We start from the raw sequence: 24,278 nt of genomic DNA, 5'->3' as shown, positions 1-24,278 counted from the left end.
CAGGCAGTCAGTTTGAGCCATCTTCCTAATGTAGTTCATTGTCTAATCCTGGACTGTGGTGCTGACACTCACCAGTCTCTGACCTCCTTCCTTCCACTTACCATACAGCCTAAGGGTGCTGGACTTGGGGTGAAACCCTCCACGCATGGTCAGGAGCTTCCTGATCTTGATGATAGGCTTCTAACCTCCGTTCTTACCTAACGGCCTCTTCAGGTACTTGTAGCTGTCCTCTATGTCTGCATTGTTGCTTTCTGGTAGTTCGATCCCCTCAGTTCTGACTACCTTCCCTCTCTTTGTTATCATCCGACTACACTTTTCCAGCCCGAACAACATTCCGATGTCATTGCTGTATATCCTGGTGGTTTGGATCAGTAAATCGATGTCTCGGTTACTCTTGGCATTAGCTTGATGTTATCCAAGTAGAGGAGGTGGCTGACAACTGCTCCATTCCGTAGTCAGTATCCATAGCCAGTCTTATCAATGATCTCACTGAGGGGTTCAGAACAGTAGTGAGGACAGAGCATCTCCTTGGTAGATCCACTTGATGATGGCTTGTGCTGTGGGTTTGAAGTTGGACTCTAGCATTGTCTGCCACATCCCCATTAAGTTCCTGATGAAGGCCCTTAGGGTCATGTTGATCTTGTACAGTTCTAAGCATTTCAAGATCCAGGTGTGGGGCGTCAAGTCATGGGCCTTCTTGTAATTAATTCGGCAGTGCACAGGTTGGTCAGCCTAGTCCACCAACCTAGCTGGTGTTTTGCGCCTCTGGTATTCTTGCCAATTCCTTTCTGTGCCCCTCTCATGTATTGACCCATGTGCCTGTTCATCTTAGCCACTATGATGCCTGACAGGAGCTTACATGTGGTACTGAGGAGGTTATTGGCCGGTAGTTGGATGTCACTGATACCATCTGGGGGCTCTTAAGGATCAGAACTGTCCGGCCTTCAGTTAGCCATTCTGGGTGTCTCTCATTGACTAGCAGCTGGTTCATCTCCGCTGCCAGACGCTCGTGGAGTGCAGTCAGCTTCTTCAGCCAGTAGGCGTGAACCATGTCAGGGCCTGGTGCTGTCCAATTCTTCATACTGGCGACCTTTGCTGTGGTCTGTTCTTAGATCCACTAGCCAATGAGCATTGCTGTTTTGGGTTGTGTCCTTCTCCCATATGCTCTTCCAGTATTGCTCTGTCTTCCAGTCTTGGTGATGCTATTCTTACGATAGCACAGTTGTCCCCTTTGGAACTTCATGTTGGGGGTTCAACGTGAAGGCGTGTATCCAGTAAGGGTCAGCAGGCTAGGCACCCATGCAAACCAAGCCTATCTCGGAATATTTGCAATATATTTAACTGAAGCCATAACTGTTATGGCTGTTAACTGAAGCCATAACAGCTTGGACTTCACCGGGTTAGGTGTTGAGGAACCTGGACTGTCAGGAGTAATGAGAAATGGACCAAGATAGTAGATAGTTGTTAACGAATAAGTTCAGCTGGTTTGGTTTGGTGAGTGATGGAGGGAAGTGACTGACCATTGAGAGCATTTACAGCTACCAGAACCTCACAAGTTGTAGCACCGAATCTCTGTCAATCAGACTCTGCTCGGCACCTGCCTTCAAAAGCACTTGTAATGAATAGGTCCTGGTCTTGCCACACAGGGTGGTAGGGAGTTGCATACGGGGACCCTCGGCATCTGGAGAGGCACTGCCCACTTAGTATCCCCACAGTTACTGGTAGGCACTGTCTTTTGGCCAGACAGGGCAAGAGGCCAGAAAATGGCCCAACAAACCGCAATACATACACAACCGCTCCTCGAACCTCCTCCAGCATTTCTCTGATGTCAACCTTGTGTGTCCCAGTTGCATTGGCTCAGAGGGAGGCAAAGCAAATGCCAACAAGGAAGACTGGGGTCCTTGAGGATCAGGACTGTTCAGCCTTCAGTTAGCCATTCTGGGTGTCTCTCATCGACTAGCAGCTGTTTTATCTGTGCTGTCAGACTCTCATGGAGCTAGTCAGAAAGGTCCGAGGAGCAAAACGAGTGGAGAAGTGCCCACCCCGGTCTTGTAACCTCTAACCCCCTTCTCTCTCTTTCATGCAACCGATTGTCAATCCTGATTGCAAAATCTGCTAGGCTTTCAAAACACCTGGGTTCATCCCGTGCAGCGAGCTCATCCTTTTAAAGGGGAGCACAAAGCGTTTTCTTACCCCCCTGTCTCTGTGCCCTTAACACGAAAATTAATAGAGAACTCAGCTACAGACCGGGTACTGTCAAAGGCCGAGCAACTGATGGGCTGCTTCATCTGTGCACAAAGGATGGTGGAATAAAACCTTAAAATCTTGGAGGAACTGTGCATAAGTAAGTATTTCTAAAGAATGTCACCAGGAGGTAAGATCTGACCCATTACAAGTCAGGGTCCTGAAAGGAACCAACAATTATTTATTCCCTTGAATTAACATTGGGAAAGGCCCTGGGAGAGTGCTGGAATAGCAGAGCAGAATATAGAAGAAGCCTCTGCGCTGGCCCACCTCCCCTGTAAATGGTTCAGGTGAGGGGAGCGCAGAGAAGCGGAAGCTAAGAGTGTGGGTGCACTAGCCAGGGACAGGGTTGCAGGAGCAACTCGTTGCAAAAAGGTTTCTCGGATGGTCAACAGGATGTTGTTCACTCTGCCTGCCTATTGCTCGGACTCACAGAACTGTCTAACTAGACTAGACGCCTTTGGACAGCTTTCTGTACTGGCTTTCTTCTTCGGCACCTTCCTAATTGCACCTTTTTGCGGCTCCAATAGTTGGCTATCCTCCCTCTGTGCTACCTTGACCTTGGCCTGTAGTCTCCTTCTCCATGGAGGGTACTGCTCCTTGTGGCTGTTCAACTTGTAGCCAAGATTCTCACTGTTCATTGCTGCCGTGGTGTAGATCAGCTTGTTAGTTTCGGTAACCGGCTATGGAGGATCCAGGTTTCAAGCTTCGCCATGATCCTGTCTTTCACTCAACAATCCTTCTTCTATCGCACATGGGCTTGGTACCCAATCTCAGGTGGGGGTAATGGTATCTCCCCCCTGACCTGTCGTCCTGGCTCCCCTTTGCTATAGCATGTGTGTTGTACCTCTTCAATTTCTAGCCATGAGAGCGGTCCCTTCTTCCGAATGCTGGAACATTGAGCTACTAGTTGTTTTGCCATCAATGTGGATGCTGGGTACTGAAGATTCCATAAGAATCTTAATCATATTCGTGTAACCCCTTCCACTGGGGTTACTTGTGTAGAGCATTCCAACAGTGCACTGTTTTTGTCTCTTGCCCACCGATGCCTCCTTGTTCCTGTAGCCCACTTCTCATCTGGGTGCCCTGGTTTCTTAACACCTGATGCGGACCTTGTTAATCCGGGCGATGTCCGAGCCAGTATGGCTTCATATTTATCTCCCTCGCTCATGTCTGCGGTAGGCTTGGTTAGTATGGGGGTCTAGCCTAGGACTCTTATTGGATACAGTCGCTCCAGGCGGAAATCGAACTTGCGACTCCCGTTCCAAAGCTGTGCAGTCTTACCATTACACTTATAATCTTCACTAAAGCTGCTTCTTAATTAATGCTTATTTAAATAATTAGTTACTGCTAAACGTTCCTCCAGGTGTTTCTTTTACGTACCACTTAAGCATGATTTGAACTTCTGCAGGAAATCTACATCCTAGTTTATATAGTGAGCAGAAATTCCTTTTATCCCTACACGGCAACCTTCCGCACCATTCAAGTCATCATGTTATACAGTAACATGACATGGAGTTACATTCCTTGGGAGGTGCAAGTCAGGTTACATTGAAGGTTGCAGCGTAGTTAAAATTGGGCTCCAGTTATGCGTAAGTTACGATGCAATCTGACGCAGACGTATAATTCATGTGTTACTCTTCTAACCTTGTGTTGCTCTTATCAGTCTCATCAGAAAGACATTTCACTGCTCTTAAATTCAAGATGAGCTAATACATTTGTTGTTGTAGCCCACTGGACTGACTGAGTCCTGTCTTTCCAGATCCTATCTCTGCAGGCAGAGGAGGCACAGAAGGAGAGCCAAGTGGAGGAGTATGAGAGGGAGCTTTCCAGAGCCAGATGGAGGCTGAGGAAGCTAAGAGAAGAGGTGAAACAGGCCAAGAGGAAAGTGGAAGAGGCTGGAGAGCGGAACAGTCCTCTACAAGACTCAATCAGACAGTCTTATGAAGAGATCCTGCAGGTACAACGATCACTACAAGGATGTTTGAGTGCATCTGTCCATAAAGTGTTCATATCAATGATTTCTATTTTATTAATATCACTTATCCCTTAAAGCTTTGAAAAATGGACCATTTTTTTTTTCATTCAGCCATTTTCATCTGTCCATGACTGCACTAAGAAAGTGAATGAAGTAAATAACTATTCCCTTTTTTTGGTAGGAATATAGTTTTTTTTCTGATATCAGAGAAACACAAAAAAAAACATAATTTTTGCATTTAATTATCTCAAATAAAATATGTGTTGTAAAAAGAGGAAAACATGTATCTGGTTTCTTAAGTTTAACAATACGAGCTTTTCATGTTCACCCCACTCCTGTGTGTGTTTCTTGCAGGAGGAGCACACCCTGTACTCTCTGTCAGGAGGTGCAGTCACTCCAGAAAGCCATCTGGATGAATCAACATCTCCTGCAGACACCACTGAAGATAATCTGCCTTCTCTGAGGCCATGGGGAAGGAGCCAATCACTGCCCGCCTATGCTGACCTCATAATGGTAAATGGCAATGATGATGGCGAGTACACCTTACTGAATATGAATGACAATTTTCAAGTGTGATCTAAAACAATACTGACGATTCCTAGAAGTGTGAGAACAGGCCTTAGTCGCTGTTAAGAACACAAGGTTTAGAAACTATCATCTCCACATTTATTCACTATGTTCTGAAAGCAGATTTCTCCAGTGTTCCTTAAAGGAACTACTAGCAGACAAACTGGACACTGCGGACAGAAAGCCCATTGCATGGATAGCTTTTTTCATGTATTTGGAAAATAAATATTTAGTCTTCTTTGACAAATAGATGTCGTTAGTCCAACAAAACTATAATGAATTGAATATTCTTGTATGGGAAATACACCTCTGGTCACAGAAGCTACTGTTTTTACAGATTTACATGGCTGCCTCTAATACACGTTATACAGCTGTGACCTATGTTTCTCTCTGGACACCATCTGTCAACTGTTTCAGATCATCTGCTCTAGGGCTTATTAGTCCAGTCCTGGACAGTTGTTTGATACACTTCAAATAATTAATTATTTTTTTTATCTCTTTCCATACTCTCAAGGATCTACAGTCTTTTATTCTGTGGAACTTAGAGAGATTCTTAGGCATGATAACATGACACACTTCACCAGCAAAAAGAACTGCAGATCCTGAAAGTTTAAATACGACATATTTTACCTGCCGCTCCCTAAATCTTTGCAGGGAGCCATTTGCAGTGGTGTAATAACCAGAGACCAAAGAGAGTCAGTGACACTCAGTGATTTCAAGCATCTACGGGTGTGAAAAACACTGGGAGAGGCAGGTCCCACATAAACGAATCTCAGCTTTGAGACTTAGAGAGAGAGAGACTTAGAGCTTTTTATTGTCATTGTGCAGTTTCTTGCACAGCGAAATTGGGTAGCTGGACCACAAAGTTGCAAAAGTAAAGAAGAGAAAACAATATACAGCGAGGGAAAAAAAATGCAATATATATGTGTACATATATGTGAGTGAACTATATACATGGTATATGGGATGTTAATTCCACTGAGACCAAAATATTGGAAAGACTGAGATATTGCACATAGTTGATTAACAGCAGCTTCAGAGCGGTTGTGGTTTGAGGCGATTGGAATGACTGGATAGCTTGAAAAATAATATCATCATATAAAAGCTGCATTTTCTATTTACTTATCCATGTCTAAGATTTTAATTTGTTTCATGATCTGAAACATGAAAGTTTTACACATATTCATAAATATTGCATTTGTCAAGATAAAAATCTGTCAAAAGACTGTACAGAATGTCCTCTTTTGTCTTTGTTACAGCAAAATGAAATAACAATAATAATAATAATAACAATAATAATAACAATAATAATAATAATAATAATAAAAACTGTGGGACCAGTGTTTCCCAACCACTGTGCCGTGGCACAATTACACTCTCCTCCACTAGAGGGCAGTAAAACTACCTCCTCTAATAAAATGGGTTGCCAACTGCCAGTAAAATAGAAGAAGGCGAAGAAGAAATTACATAATAGTCATGCTGTGAGACGACACAGGGCGTAATAGCAATAGATAAATATTTGAAAAGAAAAAGTAGTCGGTCTGGCCTGGGCCCTGGAGAAACCAATTCTGCTATACCTGGTGTGCGGGCAAAAATTATCAACATGCTTTTTGTGACATTTTTGTTTGGTGGTGTGCCGTGTGATTTTTCTGATGTCAAATATGTGCCCATGGCTCCAAAAGGTTGGGAAACACTGAGCTAGAAGATGGCGGGATAGAAGAGCACACTCCCGACGTTCTAAAAATAGCACACGGCAACTTGATTTACCAAAGTTTCTTTTGTGAAAATAAGAAATAAGAGTGAGGCCTTCAAAATGCCAAAAAAGAGGAAAAAATAGAAAGAAATCTATGCAACACAAGCTACACGAGGGAGACACAGACGACCAGATCTCACCTGCTAACAGCATCATGGAAGATAATGGCAAGCAAGCAGAGGCTAGTGGAGAACAATCAGAGAACTAAATAAATTCAGAAAAGACAACTGTGCGTAGCTGAGTGGAATCAGAGAGGATATAAGTAAAACAAACAAGAAAGTGGAAGAGGCTGAAGAAAGAATCATGAAACCCGAATACAACTTAATGAGGAAACAGTAACAGAGATGGTGAAACTGCAAATCGAAATGGACGACAAGCTGATAGACATAAAGGGACGATCCAGAAGAGAAAACATTAGAATATGTGGCATTAAAGAAGGATTGTAGGAGGAGTCTCCATCAGTAGTGGATTTGCCTGACTCCACTGAGCTACAGGTGGAAAGAGCACACTGCACTCTGGTGCCAAAGCCACCACCAAATGTGGCGCCACGGTCCATAGTTGTAAAGATGGCCAACTTCAGATTGAACGAAACAATACTGAAAGCAGCCTGGCAGAAACATGGATTGGGATAGATTTGAAACAGGATTAACCTAGATCATGATTATGCAGCTTGGGTTTTAAGTTGGCGAAGGGAATATGCAGAGGAGACCCACCTAAACTACAAGGAACAAGAGAAATGAAAAAGAATGGGTTTAACAAATGTATTTTCATCATCTCATAATTCTGGATGAAGATGAGGAGTTGCCATCCTTTTATCAAGCAAACTGCATTTTGAAAAAACATTTGCGATAAGAGATAAGGAGGGGTAATTTATTTCAATAAGGGAAAACATTGAGGGGAATTCAATTATGCTGCTAAATGTGTATGCAGCATCTGGTAGCGATATCCATTTCTTCAAGAAAATTGAATTCGAGCATACTGAAAGATCCCCACATTAAAGAGCAGAGCCACTTTTATTTGGAAACTAATGACAATGGTGACATGCGCCCGATATTCCATGGGATGAAAAAAGCAGCTCTAAAAGGAAGAATCAGAGTATCAAGAATCAAGTAAACAGCTGCTGGACATGTTTGCGAGGGAAGATAGCCCAAACAAATATAGAGGCATTACTTCTGGCGTAAACAATGGGCTTAAAAACATGGAAATACATTCAACTCTATATATTAACGTAAAGTGGGAAATGGAGGGAGGAAAAATGGACAACATTATGGACATATCGATGGAAATGTAGCGGCTCACAGAAAGTATAGCGAGATATTTTATTACCCCTTACCAAATATCTTGCTGTGAGGGCAATTCACTGGGGAAATACTAAAGCAAATCATAGTCATGTCTTCTGGGATTGTCATGGTATTAAAACCTAGTGGCAGGAAATACACAATGCAATACAACTTTAGGAAGTCATCTGCCTTTGGAGAGTAAAGTTAAATCTTTTGGACTAATGCCTGAAGGATGACCAAAGAGAGACAAATATCTGTTTATTATTTTGTTGGTGGCAGCCAAGAGAGCCATTACAAAAAACGGCTCTCACAGAAAGCCCAACTCTGAGCATGTGGGTGGACATCACAGTAGACATTTACAGGATGGAGAGAATGACAGCAGACGCCAGTTATAAGAGGAACCTGTTTACTTGATGCTGGAAGAAATGGATGGACTGTCTGACACTACACAGACCGGACTTTGACCTTGGATTGTACTAGTCTCGAATCGGATTTGGTGTAATAACAATTTTAAGTCCATTAATGTTCCTGTTTTTGTTTTGGGGGTTTTGGTTTGTTTGTTTTTTTTAGTTTTTTTGTGGGTCATACATGTAAAAAAAAAAACAGGACTGTAGCTCCGGAGGCAGAACAGATCATCTATTAATTTGAACATTGGTGGTTCAATCCCTGGCTGCTCCAGTCATGCCAAATATCCCCTTTCAAGATACTAACCCGAAGTTGATCACTAACACATTCATCGGAATGTAAATGTGTGTGGACGTTAAAAAGAAAAGAAAAAAGTGCCTGTGTGATTGAGGCAAGTTTTATAAAGCACTTTGAGTGAAGAGAAGAAAAGTGCTATATAAGAACCAGTCCAGTTACCATTTCACTCATTTACGCACACATTCATACTGCCATTTGTGCACTTACATTATATCCTGTTTGGCATGAATTATCTTCTCCAGGGCATTTCCACATTTGGACTGGAGGAGCCAAGGCACTGAATATGAGACATTTTAAAAACACTGCTTAACAAAGTTATTAGACCATAAAAAGATATTTATACAATCAAAACAAAAAACACAAATATTTTAGAAATCTATCAAAAATGAATTTAAAACTAATATCTGTATTTAGCAGGGAAATATAGATATGAATTCACATGTTTTCTCTGGGGAGTCAAAAATGAATCAAGCTCACGCATGTGGACTATTAGTGTGTGATCTGGAGTTGTTTGTGATCTTTTTTCTTCAGTGTATTATTCTGTCTTTCATATTTATGCTACAGTTTTCACAGGTTTTTATCATGGAGAATATATATATGTGTGTGTCTTGCGTTTTCTTTTCTGTGACATTTTAGTAACTATCTCTCTCTCTGTGCCTCCAACACCTCCAGGGGGGCAGTGGTTCACCTTTCTGCAATAATCTAGTCGGTACCAGAGAAGAAGATGACAGTGGGACCAGCTCACCAAAGGTAGCTTCGCTCTTACAGAACATGTCGTGTCATGCATAGCACGAATTATGTGCAAAACATTTTAGGCTAAAATCCATCCAAAAACTTGACATTGTAATTAGTGCTGACTTTATTGATATGAAATCAGTTTAAATTAATTTAAAGACCTCTAACCGGTGTAACTTGGCAGCACCAGCTGTCACTAGTCAAAGGCATCCTCCTTAGTTTTGGATAGAGCCATGGTGTTGTGACCTCTGGTTGTCACGCGTCCACAGATGGATAGGTCTGACATAGAGGATGGCCTGGAGGAAGGGGACCTCAACGCCGAAGGGGAAAACGAAAGAGACCAGGAAGAGTTCACTATGAACCCCAACCCCCTCAGCCAGCTGGACTTCTACCAAGCCAACCCCTTCGCCCGCTGTCAGTGTGACCGTATGTAACAAATTCAGAGGCTGAGCTACTATTGCTGTCGTGGATTTCAGACTTTGGCACTTTTTTCTCTAATTTACTTTGAAAGAGGTGACACGCATTGCTGAATTGGAGTGGGTATCCGTTCACTTTGCATTGCAGTACTGAAAAGTTAAGAAAAGTTGCATTTCTCGAACATCAACCTGGTCCCCAGACAGTTAAATCTGAATGAATGCTGTGCCAATGCATCTTTCCAAGCAAATCACTCAAGAGTGTGACTTTGTTTGCTTGGGTAGTTTGGCATCAATTTGAAGACGTGGTTGATCATTGCAATACCTAATCTTCCTGTTAGAATATGAACATACTCAAGCGCTACAGCTACACTCAAAAGTGATGTAATTGAATTGTTTGAGGGTTAAGGGATTTGGCCTTAAGGTGGTAATTGGAACTGGACATGAACTATGGCAGCCAGAGGACTGGGAATCAGAACTGTTAAAATCCAGCCTCTGGGTTGGTGGAGGCTACAGCTTTTTTTCTGTCAGAAGGGACAACTTAATTCATGCACAAGTAGAACTTTTCCCACTAGGACATCGGGCAGCTCTGATCCTTGGGCTGTGTATGTGGTTCAAACTCTGGAGTAGGAGAGGACTAGAGTAGGGGCTCAGAAAATAAACCAACCCAAGCTGGGCATCAAAACTCCTTCAACTCTAGGGACCAGGGGAGCTAGGCTGTGACATCGTGGGATAATTTATGATTTTTTTTCTTTGGCAAACTAATCATATATGCCTTTGTTACCTATACTGTTTGTTGCAGTGGTATTAATAAAGTACAGTGATTTCATTTCTTTTACACATGATTTATAGATGACCTCTTCAATGAAGACCTATTCCTTAAAACAGACTCATCTGGTGAGTTATAATAGACCACTAATCTAAACAGTACTTCACTTGACATAAAGAGGCTCTTGTTCATTTTGTTGTTTTGTTACTCAACTTCAATACTGTTCTTAGCAAAATTTACAAGTATAAACTCTTTAAATATTCTGATTTTCAGATGGCTTTGGTTCTGACCCTTTCAAAGGCAGCGACCCCTTCGCAGCAGATATTTTGTTTCCGTTGACGAATACTGTCACTGGTGAGAGCACAGGAAATGCCGGTGACGAAGCAGACACCAGTCTGTCTTGTGTTGAAAACAAAGCTTCAACGGGAACTCAGTGCTTTGAGTCAGAATTCCCAGATGAAGACAGTGACATAGAGATTAGCTACAGTCGAGAGGACCTGGACACCATTGCTATGGTAGATGATTCTCATGGATTTAAACCCATTCAGAGTTCGTCAGAAGAGCTGGGGCCAGAGCCTATCCGAGGGTGGCGTTCCCAGGGACAGTATTCTGTAGAATCTGACCCTAATGGGTATGAGCTTGATCTTGGTGCTGTCTCCCCACCCTCCGACATAGAAGAACATAGTCTGGGATCTCTGGCTGGAGAGGCTATTACTCAGTCATCAGCAGGATTAGAGCAAGGTAATTTATATTTTAGTCACACGCCCGGTTATCAAACATGACAGTTTTTCAGTTTTACTTTTTATTATTTTCATTTACAGTATCTCACAAAAGTGAGTACACCCCTCACATTTTTGTAAATACTTTGTTATATCTTTTTATGGGACAACATTGAAGATATGACACTTTGATACAATGTAAAGTGGTCAGTGTACATAACAGTGTAAATTTTCTGTCCCCTCAAAATAACTCAACACACAGCCATTATTGCCTCAACTGCTGACAACAAAAGTGAGCACACCCCTAAGTGAAAATGTCCAATTTGTGCCCAATTAGCCATTTCCCTCCCTGGTGTCATGTGACTCGTTAGTGTTACAAGGTCTCAGGTACAAATGGGTAGAAGGTATGTTGTCGCAAATGCGACCAAATTATTCAATGGTGCAACTAAAAAAAATCCTAGGTCTCACCGGTGTGACCAACTTTTCGAGTAAAAAAAATAAAATAAAACTCTCAGCAACTCTGAAAGTCTCCGTGTGGAGACAACTGACACACATTATGCGCCTATCGTGGTCTAAACCAATCAGAGATAGTCAGGGGCGGGACCTCTCTGATTGGCCGTGGTCCTGTAGTTGTCCTTCGTTTGTACGTTTGAAAGTGCAGGCAGATAGAGAGAGGTCAGTAGCTTGAATAAAGCGATATCGATTCATTAAATCCTGAATCAGCTTTTAAATATTGTGATATCCTAGAACTCAGGAACCACGGAGACCATGTTGACCTCACAGTCACTTCTTTGTTATATTGAACTGGGGCATGCGCCACACACACTGACACCACTCTTCAACAACTGTTGCCCCCTGGTGGACAAATCCTTGTTACAACATAACAAATATAAATGTATTTTGCCAGAAACGCCAGAATCTCAGGTTAAAGCTCACAAAACTATTTCAACAAACAGCAAATGAGAGCAGGAAAACGGATTCTGCACAAAGAAGTAAACACAGACCATCAGAGTCAGCTTTCTCTTTCTCGGCTGTCTCACCCGAGGGCACGGACACGCCGTTGGAGCTGAAAGCCGACAGCTCACTGATTCTGATGCGTCGGGTCCTCGCTGTGTTTACGTCTTTTTTGCGCGAGATTCTGAGCTGCAGGTTTTAACTCTCTCCAACCAAAATTCACTGAGCCAGCAGCAAAAGAAGATCCAAACTACGCTTCACATTTGAAAAACATCGTCATTTACATTTTTCATTCGCTTATTACCCACCAGTCTACCGTTGTTTACAGCGCCGTCGGCCGCTGTCTTTTTTTTTTTTTTATTGACTTAAATGGCCGCGAACTAGAAAGCCTAATTTTTGCTGTTCAATACTGAATTTTATTTTTTTTTTTAAATTAAAAATTATGCAATATTGCAGAATATTTTTAAGTTTATCTGCTATAAAAAGCCAGGCCAGGAAAATCTCCTTCATGTTTTTCTGCGTTTTATCCTCAGTTACTTTGACACAAAGGCTCACACCTCTGATGAAGTCTCACATGTATCAGTACTGATAAATGATCAGAATTAGAATATTTCTGACTGTCTGAGGCTAAGTTGAATCGAATCGGGACCTTGTGAATTGGAATTGAATGGATAATAGAGATCAGTGTTGATACCCAGCCCTAGTGAGCAGCCTAGGCCCGACAGAAGTGGATGTAGCTGTGGGTAATGAGAAAAGATGAAAAGAATGATTGATAACTTTTTTGTTAAGTTAAGGCCTGATCTGTCTGAAATTCAGAGCCAGCTCTGACACGGAGCCATCAACCTCTGAACGCTGAAAAAGCAGCAGTGTATCCAGAAAACACATTATATGCTGCAATAAATGCACTGCCCAAGTCTCCCCTCTCTCCATTGCCTTTCAGTGGCAGGCAGCAGCAAACAGGTCGTCAGAGGAGGCTGATGTGATGATGAAGTTTAACATTACCTACGGTACTGCCAAAGAGTGCCAAAGCACTTTAAGCACAAGCAGTTTTTCAGTAACTTATCTTGTAGAAATGTGCTCCAAATAAAGAACTTTGTGTTGACAAGATTTTTAGTTAATCATTTACACATTAATAGTGTCTGTATGGACAGCAATTCCAAGACAAACTTATTTGGTTCAGATGGTGTCAAGGGTGTGTAGCGGCAACCAGGTGGAGTACAAAGACAAGTGTGTCTTGCCTACAGTCAAGCATGGTGGTGGGATGTTTGGGGCTGGATGAGTGCTGCTGGCACTACAGTTAATTGAGGGAACCATCCTTAAATGGAAGGTGGAGGAGTGAAAGGTCTCTAACAACCACCAGATCCATGATGTCATCATGGAGGAGTGGAAGAGGATTCCAGTTAACAGAGTTAAGGCAGTGTTGGAGAATAATGGTGGCCACACAAAATATTGACACTTTGGGCACAGTTTGGACATTTTCACTTAGGGGCATACTCACGTTTGTTGCCAGCAGTTTAGACATTAATGGTTGTATGTTGAGCTATTTTGAGGGGACAGCAAATTTATACTGTTATCCAAGCTGTACACTGACTACTTTACACTTTATCAAAGTGTTATATCATCAGCATTGTTCCATGAAAGGATATACTAAAATATTTACAAAAATGTGTCTGACTTTGGTGAGATACTGTGCATGTGCATATACTGATGCTGGAAGTCAGTTTCCTGCTTAAGTGGTGTCTACTTTAATTGCTGACCTAGGAACACATTTCCATTACACAAAAAAGTTTCAGACTGAATTTCTTTTCTAAAACGGCAGCCATCAGTGCTGCGCCTCAGCCTGCTACACCTGTGGTATGAATGTGAAAATCCTATCTGGCTTTGAGGTGACGGTAACCAGGATTCAAACTCATCTGAGATTTTTAGTAGATGCACCTATACTATAAATTAGAACATTCTAGATAACATCCTTTTTGAACTATCACGTTTAGAAGATTTTCAGAAAACTTGACCTCTGACCTTGACCTTGAGGTCGAGGTCACCGGGATACAAACTTTAGAGAATTTTAGATACCGATGGTTTCAGTTTGAAAATCCTACATCGCCTCGTTCTCAAGTTATCGCATTCACAAACCTGGGTGTCCACAGGGCCCACTCAGAGGCCTTTAGGGGAAAAAATATGCCCCCTATTGTTTTACATGTTGCATGTGATGAAAATTTAAATTAGTATCACAAATCTTTTTTCTGTGAAAATGGATTGACAGCATTTCTGGACATTGACTACGTTCAATTTTAGATGTGCAATTTTGAGCAGTATAATTGTCTTTATAAACTTTAAACCTTTGAATATTGTATTATTTCAGACTCTTTAGTCTGTGAGCTTAATGTCTTAAAATTGTGGTCTTGTAACTGGGTCATAATTCTATTCTTAACTACTCACTGTATATTTCTGCTAGGTGAGTGTCTTGGTTTGACTCAAGCTGTTGGCGAACCTGTCCTGTTGGAGCCAGGTTGGACAGGCAACAGAGAGGAAACTTTGCCCTGTGATGTCACTTACAGTCAGCAAACAGAACAGGTTAGGAACATCAAAGAAGAAATCCAAATCCCTGCTGTTCCACAGAACTCACTAGAGTCCCAGAACATTTTCACTCAGCCTGACTCACATCAGAACAGCCTTGAGTTGAACTATGAACCAACCAGTCAGTCTTCCTTTGACCCATATGGCTTTAAACTCAGCCCAGAGCATTCTAGTCACACTCTTTTAGACCCTGATGAAGATGAGTTGAGTCCAGAACCTGCTGATGATGATCTGACCTTTGACCCTGAACCCTGCTCTTCTCAACATCAGCTGAACTTTGATGCCTATGGGTTTGACATTACCTCCTCCCAGATGATACGGGACTTTGATCCTTATGGCTTTAAGCTGAGCCCTGAAGAAGAGAACCAGGAAGTATTGGATCCCTGTGGCCATGACAACCAGGATGCAATAGACCGTTGTACCAGTGACAACAATGAGCAAAGAAAGCTCTCAAGCTATAATAACCCAGAAATACTGAAACCTCATACCCATGAAAACCAAGAAGTGCTTGAAAATGATAGCCACAATAACCAGGAATTTCTAGATTTGTGTAATAATGGAAACCAAGAAGTGCTGGAACCATCTAGCCTCGAAAACAGGGAGGTGGTTAACCATAAAAACCAAGTCCTGGAACTCTGTAGTCACAACAATCAAGAAGTTGTGGACCTCTGTCGGAATAATAGCGGTGAGCAATTACTTGAACCTTGTGACTGTCATAACCAAGAAGTGCTGGAACCTCATAGCTTTGGCAGTCAGGACGTCCTGGACTTCTCCTATCCTAAAAATCAGGAAGTGTTAGATTTAGATAGCCATGGTAACCAGGAAGTTTTGGATTTTAATAGCAAGGAAAACCAGGGCGTGCTAGTTTCAGGTAGCTACAATAAGCAGGAACTTCAGGAAAATCAGGAGTTACCTGACCAGGAGGGGTTGGACTTGTTGAGTACAGACATTTTGCCTGAAGCAAACAACATCCAGTGCATTCTGGAACCAGAACAGGATGTCAGTTCTGTTAATGACAGCTCAGATAGTGATGTGGCATCCGAAAATATGCTGGGGCTGCAGCTCAGTAACCCCAGTATCTGCACCTCGAATACCACAAATACTAGTACTTTAAACATGGCCATCAGTAGCATGTCTGCCAGCCAGGACCTTAATTCGTCTGCTGCCCTGATCCACCACAACCTTTTAGAAGGTGATCTCGGTTCAGTGTTTGGGTCTGGAGGATACATTGGATGTCCTGATGTAGCTGATGACCTAGAGCCATTGCAGAGAAGGCAGACAAACCCAGTACCAGAGCCAGTACGACCAGTTAGGCCTCCTCGACCATCTCTCAGGGTAAGTTGGACGTTATTTTTCTTATTATAACTTCTTATTATAACTTATTATAGCATTAAATCGATGACCAGTTAGTTTGATATATCCTGTGTAATTCTAATTTCAGGTTTACTGTCCTTACTTTATTTATTTTTTGCTTTTATTTGGCCCATGATTGTCGACATTTTGTAGAACTTGGAGATTAAGAATAAATACCCAACATTTAATATTAATATAATTCAAGCCGTCATTAATGTGTTAGGGTTAGGGATTTATTTTTTAAATATGTTATGTGTTAAATTTGAACTTTGAGTTGAAATAATTACAACTGTAAATATTTCTCAAGAGTAGAACCAGGTATTTAGTAATTTTAGCAAAGTTAGAAGTAGAATAGCATCCATTCACATTTTTCTGATCTAATACTTTGTGACTATCTGCTAATACACATCAATGTATCAGTGTTAATAAGCCGTTTTCCTCATTGTGAGGCTGGCCATAACTACTGTATATCTGGCTCCATTTGAACACCTAACTTAATCCTAAGAGAATACATTTACTGGATTGTTGGTATTTATTTGTGAAATAATAAATGAGAATCGGATAAATACATGAAAAAAATATTTTTGGCTTGATTGATCCAATTTAACTGTCAGACTATGAATTGGCTCCCCAATATTCCATCCAGGTTTTGAACCAATATTTGATCCAAATGTCGCATCATTGCATCCCTAGCTAGAATTATAGTTGTTCTGTTAGTCAGCTATTCCATTAAACTGCTCCAAAGTCCGAAACCTTTCAAACTTCTTACAACGTTGAGATGAAAACATTTCTTGTAGGGGTTGGACAATATGCCAAAAGTTTCCATCCAACAGCCAGAAATTGTTGATATATTTATTATTCTGGTTTCTTTGGCTAATGGTTTGCACCACTACTAAAGTGCCTGCTGAACAGCCCTGCAGAGCAGGTAAAATGGCCAGAAACCAAATTCCAGAACCTATCTTAAAGAAAATCTTTTTTCATTTTGTTTGAAGTTCAAATGATTATTTAAAATAACTGTTAAAAGCCAGCGTGCCTCTCGAACAAGTGTAATTTAGATGAATATATTATCAGCTGCTTTGTGCATAGAAAATTATATAAAAAAAAAAAAAAAAAACATCTACTTAAAAACATCTACTTTCATGTGTTTTAGGCCAAGGACAAGGCCCAGTCCCAGACTCAGGTCATCGATTTAAAGTGATCTCTCACCATGAAACATTCAAGTGAGGTTTACTGTGTCAGCATGGTTCCTGTGATGACAACAAGGCAAGAAGTCTGAAGTGAAGTGAAGTGGTCTGAAGTGAAAATAATGTCCATGTTTGTGATGTGACATACAGTAAATATTAGGACATATGTTACAAGACTTCAAATAGATAAACTGTATATAAATGATACAATGTAATCTGCTGTTGTGGTTTTGAGATTATCTATCCAATTAGTAGTTTAGATCTAAGTTGCATATGAACTGTAGAGAGTTTATAGTCGGATTTACCAATGAGCGCATATCCACGCTCACAACAGTGTTTTCACACATCATTTAAGAGGCTCCTTAAAGAGAAGCAGTGGTTCACTGCCATTCTAGGCTGGATTCTTCAGTTTCACCAGTGACAAAGCACGACTGATGGCTGTGGTCAGGTGTGTGCTTTGTTACATGTGTAGCACGCTCAGTAGTGATGCGATGCCACCCATGTTTATAATTGGACTGTAACTGAAAAGATGGCCACTTCATTCTTTGTTCCAATTTCATACTGCACACTAATGCTGAAAATAAAAACTATGCAGGGATTTTGGTTGTGTACTGTTAGTTAGGTAGTTACGTCTGTAACTACCTAACTAACAGCGCAGGCTGCCAATTTTTTCTTTTGTTTGGTAGCAACAAATAAAAAAGCAGCAAAGCTGTGTCCACCCAGGAAATGTGGGTGTGGTTTGGTGAGCAATGAAAGTCAGCGACATTGTCTGACTTCAAGTGGCGATGGGCAAAAAGCCCAGGATGAACTTTTCTCATGTTGGAGGCCACTGAAGTGACTGACATTTGACAGGGTTGTAAATACATGAGGTCACCTAGGCAACCACAGCCTGGAACGTCTACTAGTGATCAGATCTCAGCTTCAAAGCGATGCATGAGTGGAGCGCTGGTGTGGGGACACAACACCAAAAGACAGATAGTTACATCTGAGTGGAAGAGCAGTGATGTGGAAAGACTATTGCCTTCTACCGTTGTCATCAGTAGTAAGCTCTTGTATTTTTGTCTCTCCCTCGTAATGTAATTAATTTTACTACTGCTGATATTTAAAGACACCAGTACAGAAGTACTGTATGTAACTTTCAGAAAGCAGTTTTTTCTGTCCAGCAGTGAAAAGAGACAAGTTTATTGTTAAGCTTTAAAAACAATACCTATTTTCTTTATTACACATATTTAACTTGTGTCATGAAAAAACAAACTGCACAATATATCCAGTGATCTTTTTTTTAAACTCAAATGTTACTGCTAATTAATCCCCTGTTAGTACTCATCTTTTTATAGCACTGCCAGTGAAACTTTATGAAGTAATTAAGATATGTTTTCATTTGTGAATGGCACACACAAAGTCGAGCAGATTTACAGTGGTAAGACAGATCTGAGCATTTCATTGGTGTAAACATCTTTGCTTAGGAATGGTCTGAACCAGGACACAGCGAGGGTAAATGTGGAGTGGGTCTGGCACCGGTGCCGCTGTTACGCTGCCCATCCGGCAGTTTCTTCCACACAGGTCTGATAAGTTTACTGTGATCTGACTAAAGTAGTCAGAACCAACAGTGACGCCACAGCCAGAGTACAAAACAGAAATCTGTGAGCTGATCATTTTCTGTAGGTTAATCACTCCCAGAGACCTCTTTGACACTGTTATATCATTTTCAGGTTATAATTAGATATCTAATTATATATAAAACACTGTTATTCCTTTTGATTGTACCCACACAAGGTCACACGCACAACTGCTTTTTAACAAATACATGATATTTACTGGTATGGTAGCAGAGCATCAGTGTAACCAGTTCATTAGGCAGTTCAGAAATGGCACATAGCGCTTTATTCCTCTGAGCACCCAAAGCCTGTTCTACTGCAAGCATCATTTGACCATTTGCACTCACATTCACGCAAGCACTTTCTTCTACACCTGAGAGCTTTTCTCTAACAGTCACATACACATTGAACTTGGGGTTCAGTGTTTTGCAGACTGGAGGATGAAATCATCAGTCTTCCTCCTGAGCCAACCTGAAGTACAATTCCAATTCCAAAAAGTTTGCATGCTGTGTAAATTTTAAATAAAACAGAATTCACGAATTCGCTCATCTTTATTCCTGATAGAACACAGAAAGCATATCAAATGTTTAAACGGAGAAAACATATCATTTTAAGAGAAATATGTAATATTTTAATTTGATGGCAGCAGCACATCTCAGAAACAGGGTCACGCTTCCCACTCTGTAGACTGTGGGAGAGGAATGCTGTCCCATTCTTGTCTGATAGAGATATTTTTCACTTTATGATGCTCCACCAGCTGGTAACAGCAAGGACTCTTCTACTATGAAGGCTTTCCATGAAACACATGCCATCTGGATGGGAGTATATGCTGCTCTAAAACTGCCAACTCCAGAGGCACTAATGCACTGCCACACCATCAGAAATGCAGGTTTTTGAACTGAGCACTGACAGCAAGTCGGATAGTCTAGAAGACGCGGTGTCCATGTTTTCCGATTTCAAGTTAAAATTTCTTCACTTTGCTTCAGTCCATTTTAAATGAGCTTTGGTCCAGAGATGATGGCACTGTGGTGTGTGTGGACAACACAGTGAGCTGTGTTCACAGACAGTGATGTCTGGAAGTGTTCCTAAGCCCATGCACTGATTTCATAACAGAATCATGTCTGCTTGAGGACCTGAAGATCAGCTGCATCTAATGTTGATTTTCAGCCTGGTCCCTCATGCACAGAGATTTCTCCAGATTCTCTGAATCTTCTGAACTTGTGACTTTGGATGATGAGATATTCACAGTCTTTGCAACTATTTGTTGAGGAACATTATTCTGAAATTGCTCTACAATGTTGTTGAAGCACTTTTTTGCAGATCTCTCTCTCTCAGATGTTCTCTTTTTTCCCCCAGTCCTGTTACTGACCTGTCATCAGTTAGCCTAATTGCGTATAAAATGTTTCTTTTTTGTGTCACTTACTTTTTCAGTCTTTTGCTGCCCCATCCCAGCTTCTTTGAAACATGCTGCTGCCATCAAATTCAAACTGATTGTTTTTACATGGTAGTATAAATATCATGAGTGTAAGTCTACCTTTACATGGCACACTCAGCAGGCACTGATTGAACCTTTCAGTTCACACAAAGCTTCAGTTCAGCCTACCTCACTCTTTTACCATGATTTCATGACAGCAGCTACAACCATTAAAAGCAAGTATTCATGACTTTCATATTTGTAGATATGTACATGAACTCGCATTTTCTTTTGATTGTACAATGGTACACATCATATAGCAAAGACATTAAAGTGAAGTCCCACATTCCACCTGCTTCAAACGAGATGCTTCCACTGACTAACTAGAATGGTTCCATTGAAAATGGAAGAAAACACAAGCTGGTTCACGAGTTAACATCAAGGGTCTAATCATTTTAAACAGAACCAGTTAAAGAGCCAGAGCTAATTTAATATAAAAGAGTCAGTGAGACCCCGAAGACCAGCAATCGTCACCTTACCTTATATTCAAAGTTCTTACTTCCAGTTAAAGGATTACTGATGTGTCCCAAAAGTGCATCCTGTTCATCTGGACATTTTCAGTGGGAGAAATGTTTCGTCACTCATCCAGGTGACTTCTTCAGTCTCAACTGACTGCAGGTTTCCCCAATCTTATAAACAGTACATTTGCACAATGAGTGAAACTAGCACCACTGAAGGAACAATGGGCTGAGAGGTCAGTTCCTGGATCATTAATATGCAAATTCTCATGACCATTCATCAAAGACCACTGATCAATGGCCATGAGTACCATTCACAGAGAGTTGGGGAATGGCATGCATCGAGACATTATTGACGTGCGTTTTGCAGTTTTCCTATGCATTCTGGTCTTTTGTCCATGGAAACCATGTGAGTGCAGCATAATGTGAGGGTACACACCTTTAAAGGATATTTAGATCTAATGTGTGTTTCTGTATCATTTAGTATCAAGTTATTGGCAAAATCTAAACCGTGTTTGACAAATCTACTAGCGTGAATCACAACACTTCATATACAAGCACAGTGCTCCATGTATTTGCTTTGTTTTCAAATGTACAATCATGTGTAAAGAAAACAGAACATTTAGAAGACTTATTTTGTTCATTTGTTGCATTTTGGAACATAATTAGTTACATACACAACACTAAAATAACAGTTTGCACACTGCCAGCTTGTTACTACACCACAGAAACTATGGCTACGTTCACACTGCAGGTCTTGATGCTCAATTCTGATTTTTTGATCAAATCCGATTTTTTTGTCTGCTCGTTCACACTACAAATAAAATGTGACAGCAAACGCGCTCTAGTGTGAACGCTCAAAGCGGCCGCATGCGCAAAAGAAGGCGTCACACACAACGCGCTCTGTTTAGACCCAGAGCAAACAGCATTGTTTGACTGATGGCCCTTAATATGAAGACCTCGGACTTTACGTTTCCCAATTTTTGCTTTAAGTTATTTTGTTATTTACATAATAATGTAAATAACCTAATAATGATCCTTATTGCGGTGCTTCAAAGGATAGCTGCAGATTTCTGTCAGAATCTGCAGATTATACAGTACAAATAAAATGTTCACGTTTCTCCAGCGTTGTCTTCCCAACAGTTTCACTGACATCTACACTGGATGGCCAGGAAGCGTTCACGATGTCTTCTCCGGAGCTGATAATTGGCGTCTGTCTTGTGTCAGTGACGTAAAAGACGGATTTAATGCGACATGACCATCAAACAGCAGTCGCTTTCTAAAACATCAGATATGTATCAGATTCAGCACCACATACGAAAGTGACCCAGATCGGATTTGAAAATATCGGATTTGTGCCGTTCACACTGTCACACCATGATCGGATATGGGTCGCATAGGGTCAAAAAAATCGGATTTGATGCGCTTTCGCCTGCAGTGTGAACGTAGCCTAAGACGTATTGAGCATGGTCTGCTGCAGAAAACTGGATTATCTTTTTCAGAAAGCAGGCTAAAACTATGGTGTCTCAAGCTAATAGACTGTAAACCTAAGCTGCCTGCTGGAAGCTCAGCTTCAACAGCAGTTTCCTGTCTGACTGCCGCCCCCCGACTCATCCACCAGTGGCTGTACTGACGGATGAGAGTGCATTGTACCATGATGTGCTTACAGTTAAGCATATTCCATGTAAAGTAGTCTCACACATACACAAGCATGCATCATTACAACCTAACATGTGATTTAAGATGGTGCTGCATTGTATCTTATGTGATAAAAAGCAGGTTTGCTCAAAATGTCAGACTTTTTGTGGTGTAATAAAATAGCAAAACTGGAGCTCCACAGTGTGCCAGCTGTTAATTTGTTATTCATTCATCTTTGGCCAGAACCTGCCCTAATTCTTGTGTGGATGTGTGTAGATTTTTGTAGTTATGCATATAAACTTACCTCAAATGTTAGCAAAATATTCGTGTCACAGCTACCCATGTCAAATAAAAATGAAAGTCAGTTTCTGAGTTTGAAAAATTGAATGATGCGGTCAAAATAATGTCGTCCTCACAATGTGAAAACCTAAAAAGAAGAATATCTGTAAACATGAGGGTATTGTTCTAAAATGCATTTGTGAATAACAGTAGCGATAAATCTCAAGGTGGTAGAAGCTTTACTGACCACTTTGAACACATCTCTCTACAGTTTTCTTCTCCGCCTGGAGAATGGATCTCAGTTCTGATGGTCTCATGGAGATACATATTAATATGTATCTCCATGTTTGGACTATCTGTCAATAACATCATTTAGCAAGAAACATTTATCAGTAGAGTTTAAGTATCTTAAGTATCTGCAGGTGGAGCCGTCGTCCTGCTTAAACCATGTTTCGTTTTTTACTCTCCCAATAAGCTACGACATCTTTCATTAAAAATTGCTACTGGTACAAATGAAGTGTAACAGACAGTTTCATAAAAAGATGCTAAGCAGAATTAGAGTAAGCAAAATTCCCCGCAAATTATCCACATGTCAGGAGAATAATCTCAGCAGACTGCCACTCTCCAGGGCTAAAGTATGTTTTAATCGATTGCCAAGGTAACATCCAAAAAAAGCAAAAATGCATCACTGTACATAGACACATGTAGCGCACACTAAAAATGACAAGGTCTGCAATCAGTTTTATTATATACACAGATAGCTGTCCATATCTCTGATTTAAAATGTCTATATATTCATTTTACCAGCTGCTTTTATTACCCACACAGGATAAGAATATTACCCAAAGCATTGGCAGAGCTGTTCTACTGTTCAGAGAGGCAAACATCAAGTTCCCTGTGGAGCTTTTCATTCTTTGCAGCGTTGAATGAAGTGTTTTGTACGATGTATATGTGTGTGCTCCAAAGCCATGGTCGAAGGACAGCATATTCAGAAGAAATTCTGCGTTTTGTCATGATGCAGCCACGGTTTATTGTGATGAATCATTTATGTCTAATGTACAATTTGGTGTCTTAAATGTGTGATGAAAAAACTAAGAAATAAAAGTCATCTGCAAGCCATAATGTGGTCTGCTTTTCCATCTCTATTGTCTGTTCCTGCTACCAATACAAAGCGAGAACTATCAGATGACCCCTGTGAGTCAGCACTTGGCAATGGTGGGAAAAAGGAACTCCCTTTTTAACAGGAGGAAACCTCCAGCAAGACCGGGCTCTGGGAAGGGCAGTCATGAGCCAGCACCAGTTGTGGGGTAAAGAGGTGCGTAGTGAAAGGATAAGATTGGACTGATAAAGAATTTGGAGAAGATGTTTTATTAATTGTGCTTTGTAAGAAAGAATTGTTTCATATTTGTAACATTTTTACCTTCAGATATTCATAAATCAAAGACTATGTGTCACAATTATCCTCTTTTTTCCTGTTCTGAGGCAATTCACAGACAATTTCAAAGACAAGGATGGAACGCTTCTGTTCAGCCAGGTAGGGAGCCATTTCTGCTGTAGCGCCTTTGAATCTGGCCTGAATGTTACATAGTGAGAGCTGAAAAAA

At 41.0% G+C, this 24,278-nt stretch overlaps 1 protein-coding gene across 5 annotated transcripts in view; it reads left to right on the top strand.

The window, feature by feature from the left end:
- The window catches only part of LOC146367033 (uncharacterized), a 33,327-nt gene extending 9,530 nt beyond the window's left edge, over window positions 1-23,797 (top strand). For 4 of the 5 annotated variants that reach the window (XM_084911565.1, XM_084911566.1, XM_084911561.1 and 1 more), the window contains 8 exons: window positions 4,007-4,204; window positions 4,577-4,735; window positions 9,197-9,274; window positions 9,529-9,685; window positions 10,525-10,569; window positions 10,715-11,182; window positions 14,570-16,026; window positions 17,195-23,797. In XM_084911565.1, the coding sequence (XP_084767691.1) occupies window positions 4,007-4,204; window positions 4,577-4,735; window positions 9,197-9,274; window positions 9,529-9,685; window positions 10,525-10,569; window positions 10,715-11,182; window positions 14,570-16,026; window positions 17,195-17,242 (2,610 nt within the window). In that variant the 3' untranslated portion in view covers window positions 17,243-23,797. The remainder of the gene's footprint in view (window positions 1-4,006; window positions 4,205-4,576; window positions 4,736-9,196; window positions 9,275-9,528; window positions 9,686-10,524; window positions 10,570-10,714; window positions 11,183-14,569; window positions 16,027-17,194) is intronic. The other variant, XM_084911563.1, reaches the window with a different exon arrangement.
- The last annotated feature ends 481 nt before the right edge of the window (window positions 23,798-24,278 follow it).

The sequence above is a fragment of the Perissodus microlepis genome, chromosome 18 (genome assembly GCF_051167445.1).
Source record: "Perissodus microlepis isolate ML-2025 ecotype Zambia chromosome 18, ASM5116744v1, whole genome shotgun sequence".
NCBI lineage: Eukaryota > Metazoa > Chordata > Actinopteri > Cichliformes > Cichlidae > Perissodus > Perissodus microlepis.
The sequence above is the reverse complement of the archived record's forward strand: the minus strand, read 5'-3'. Positions and strand labels throughout refer to the sequence as shown.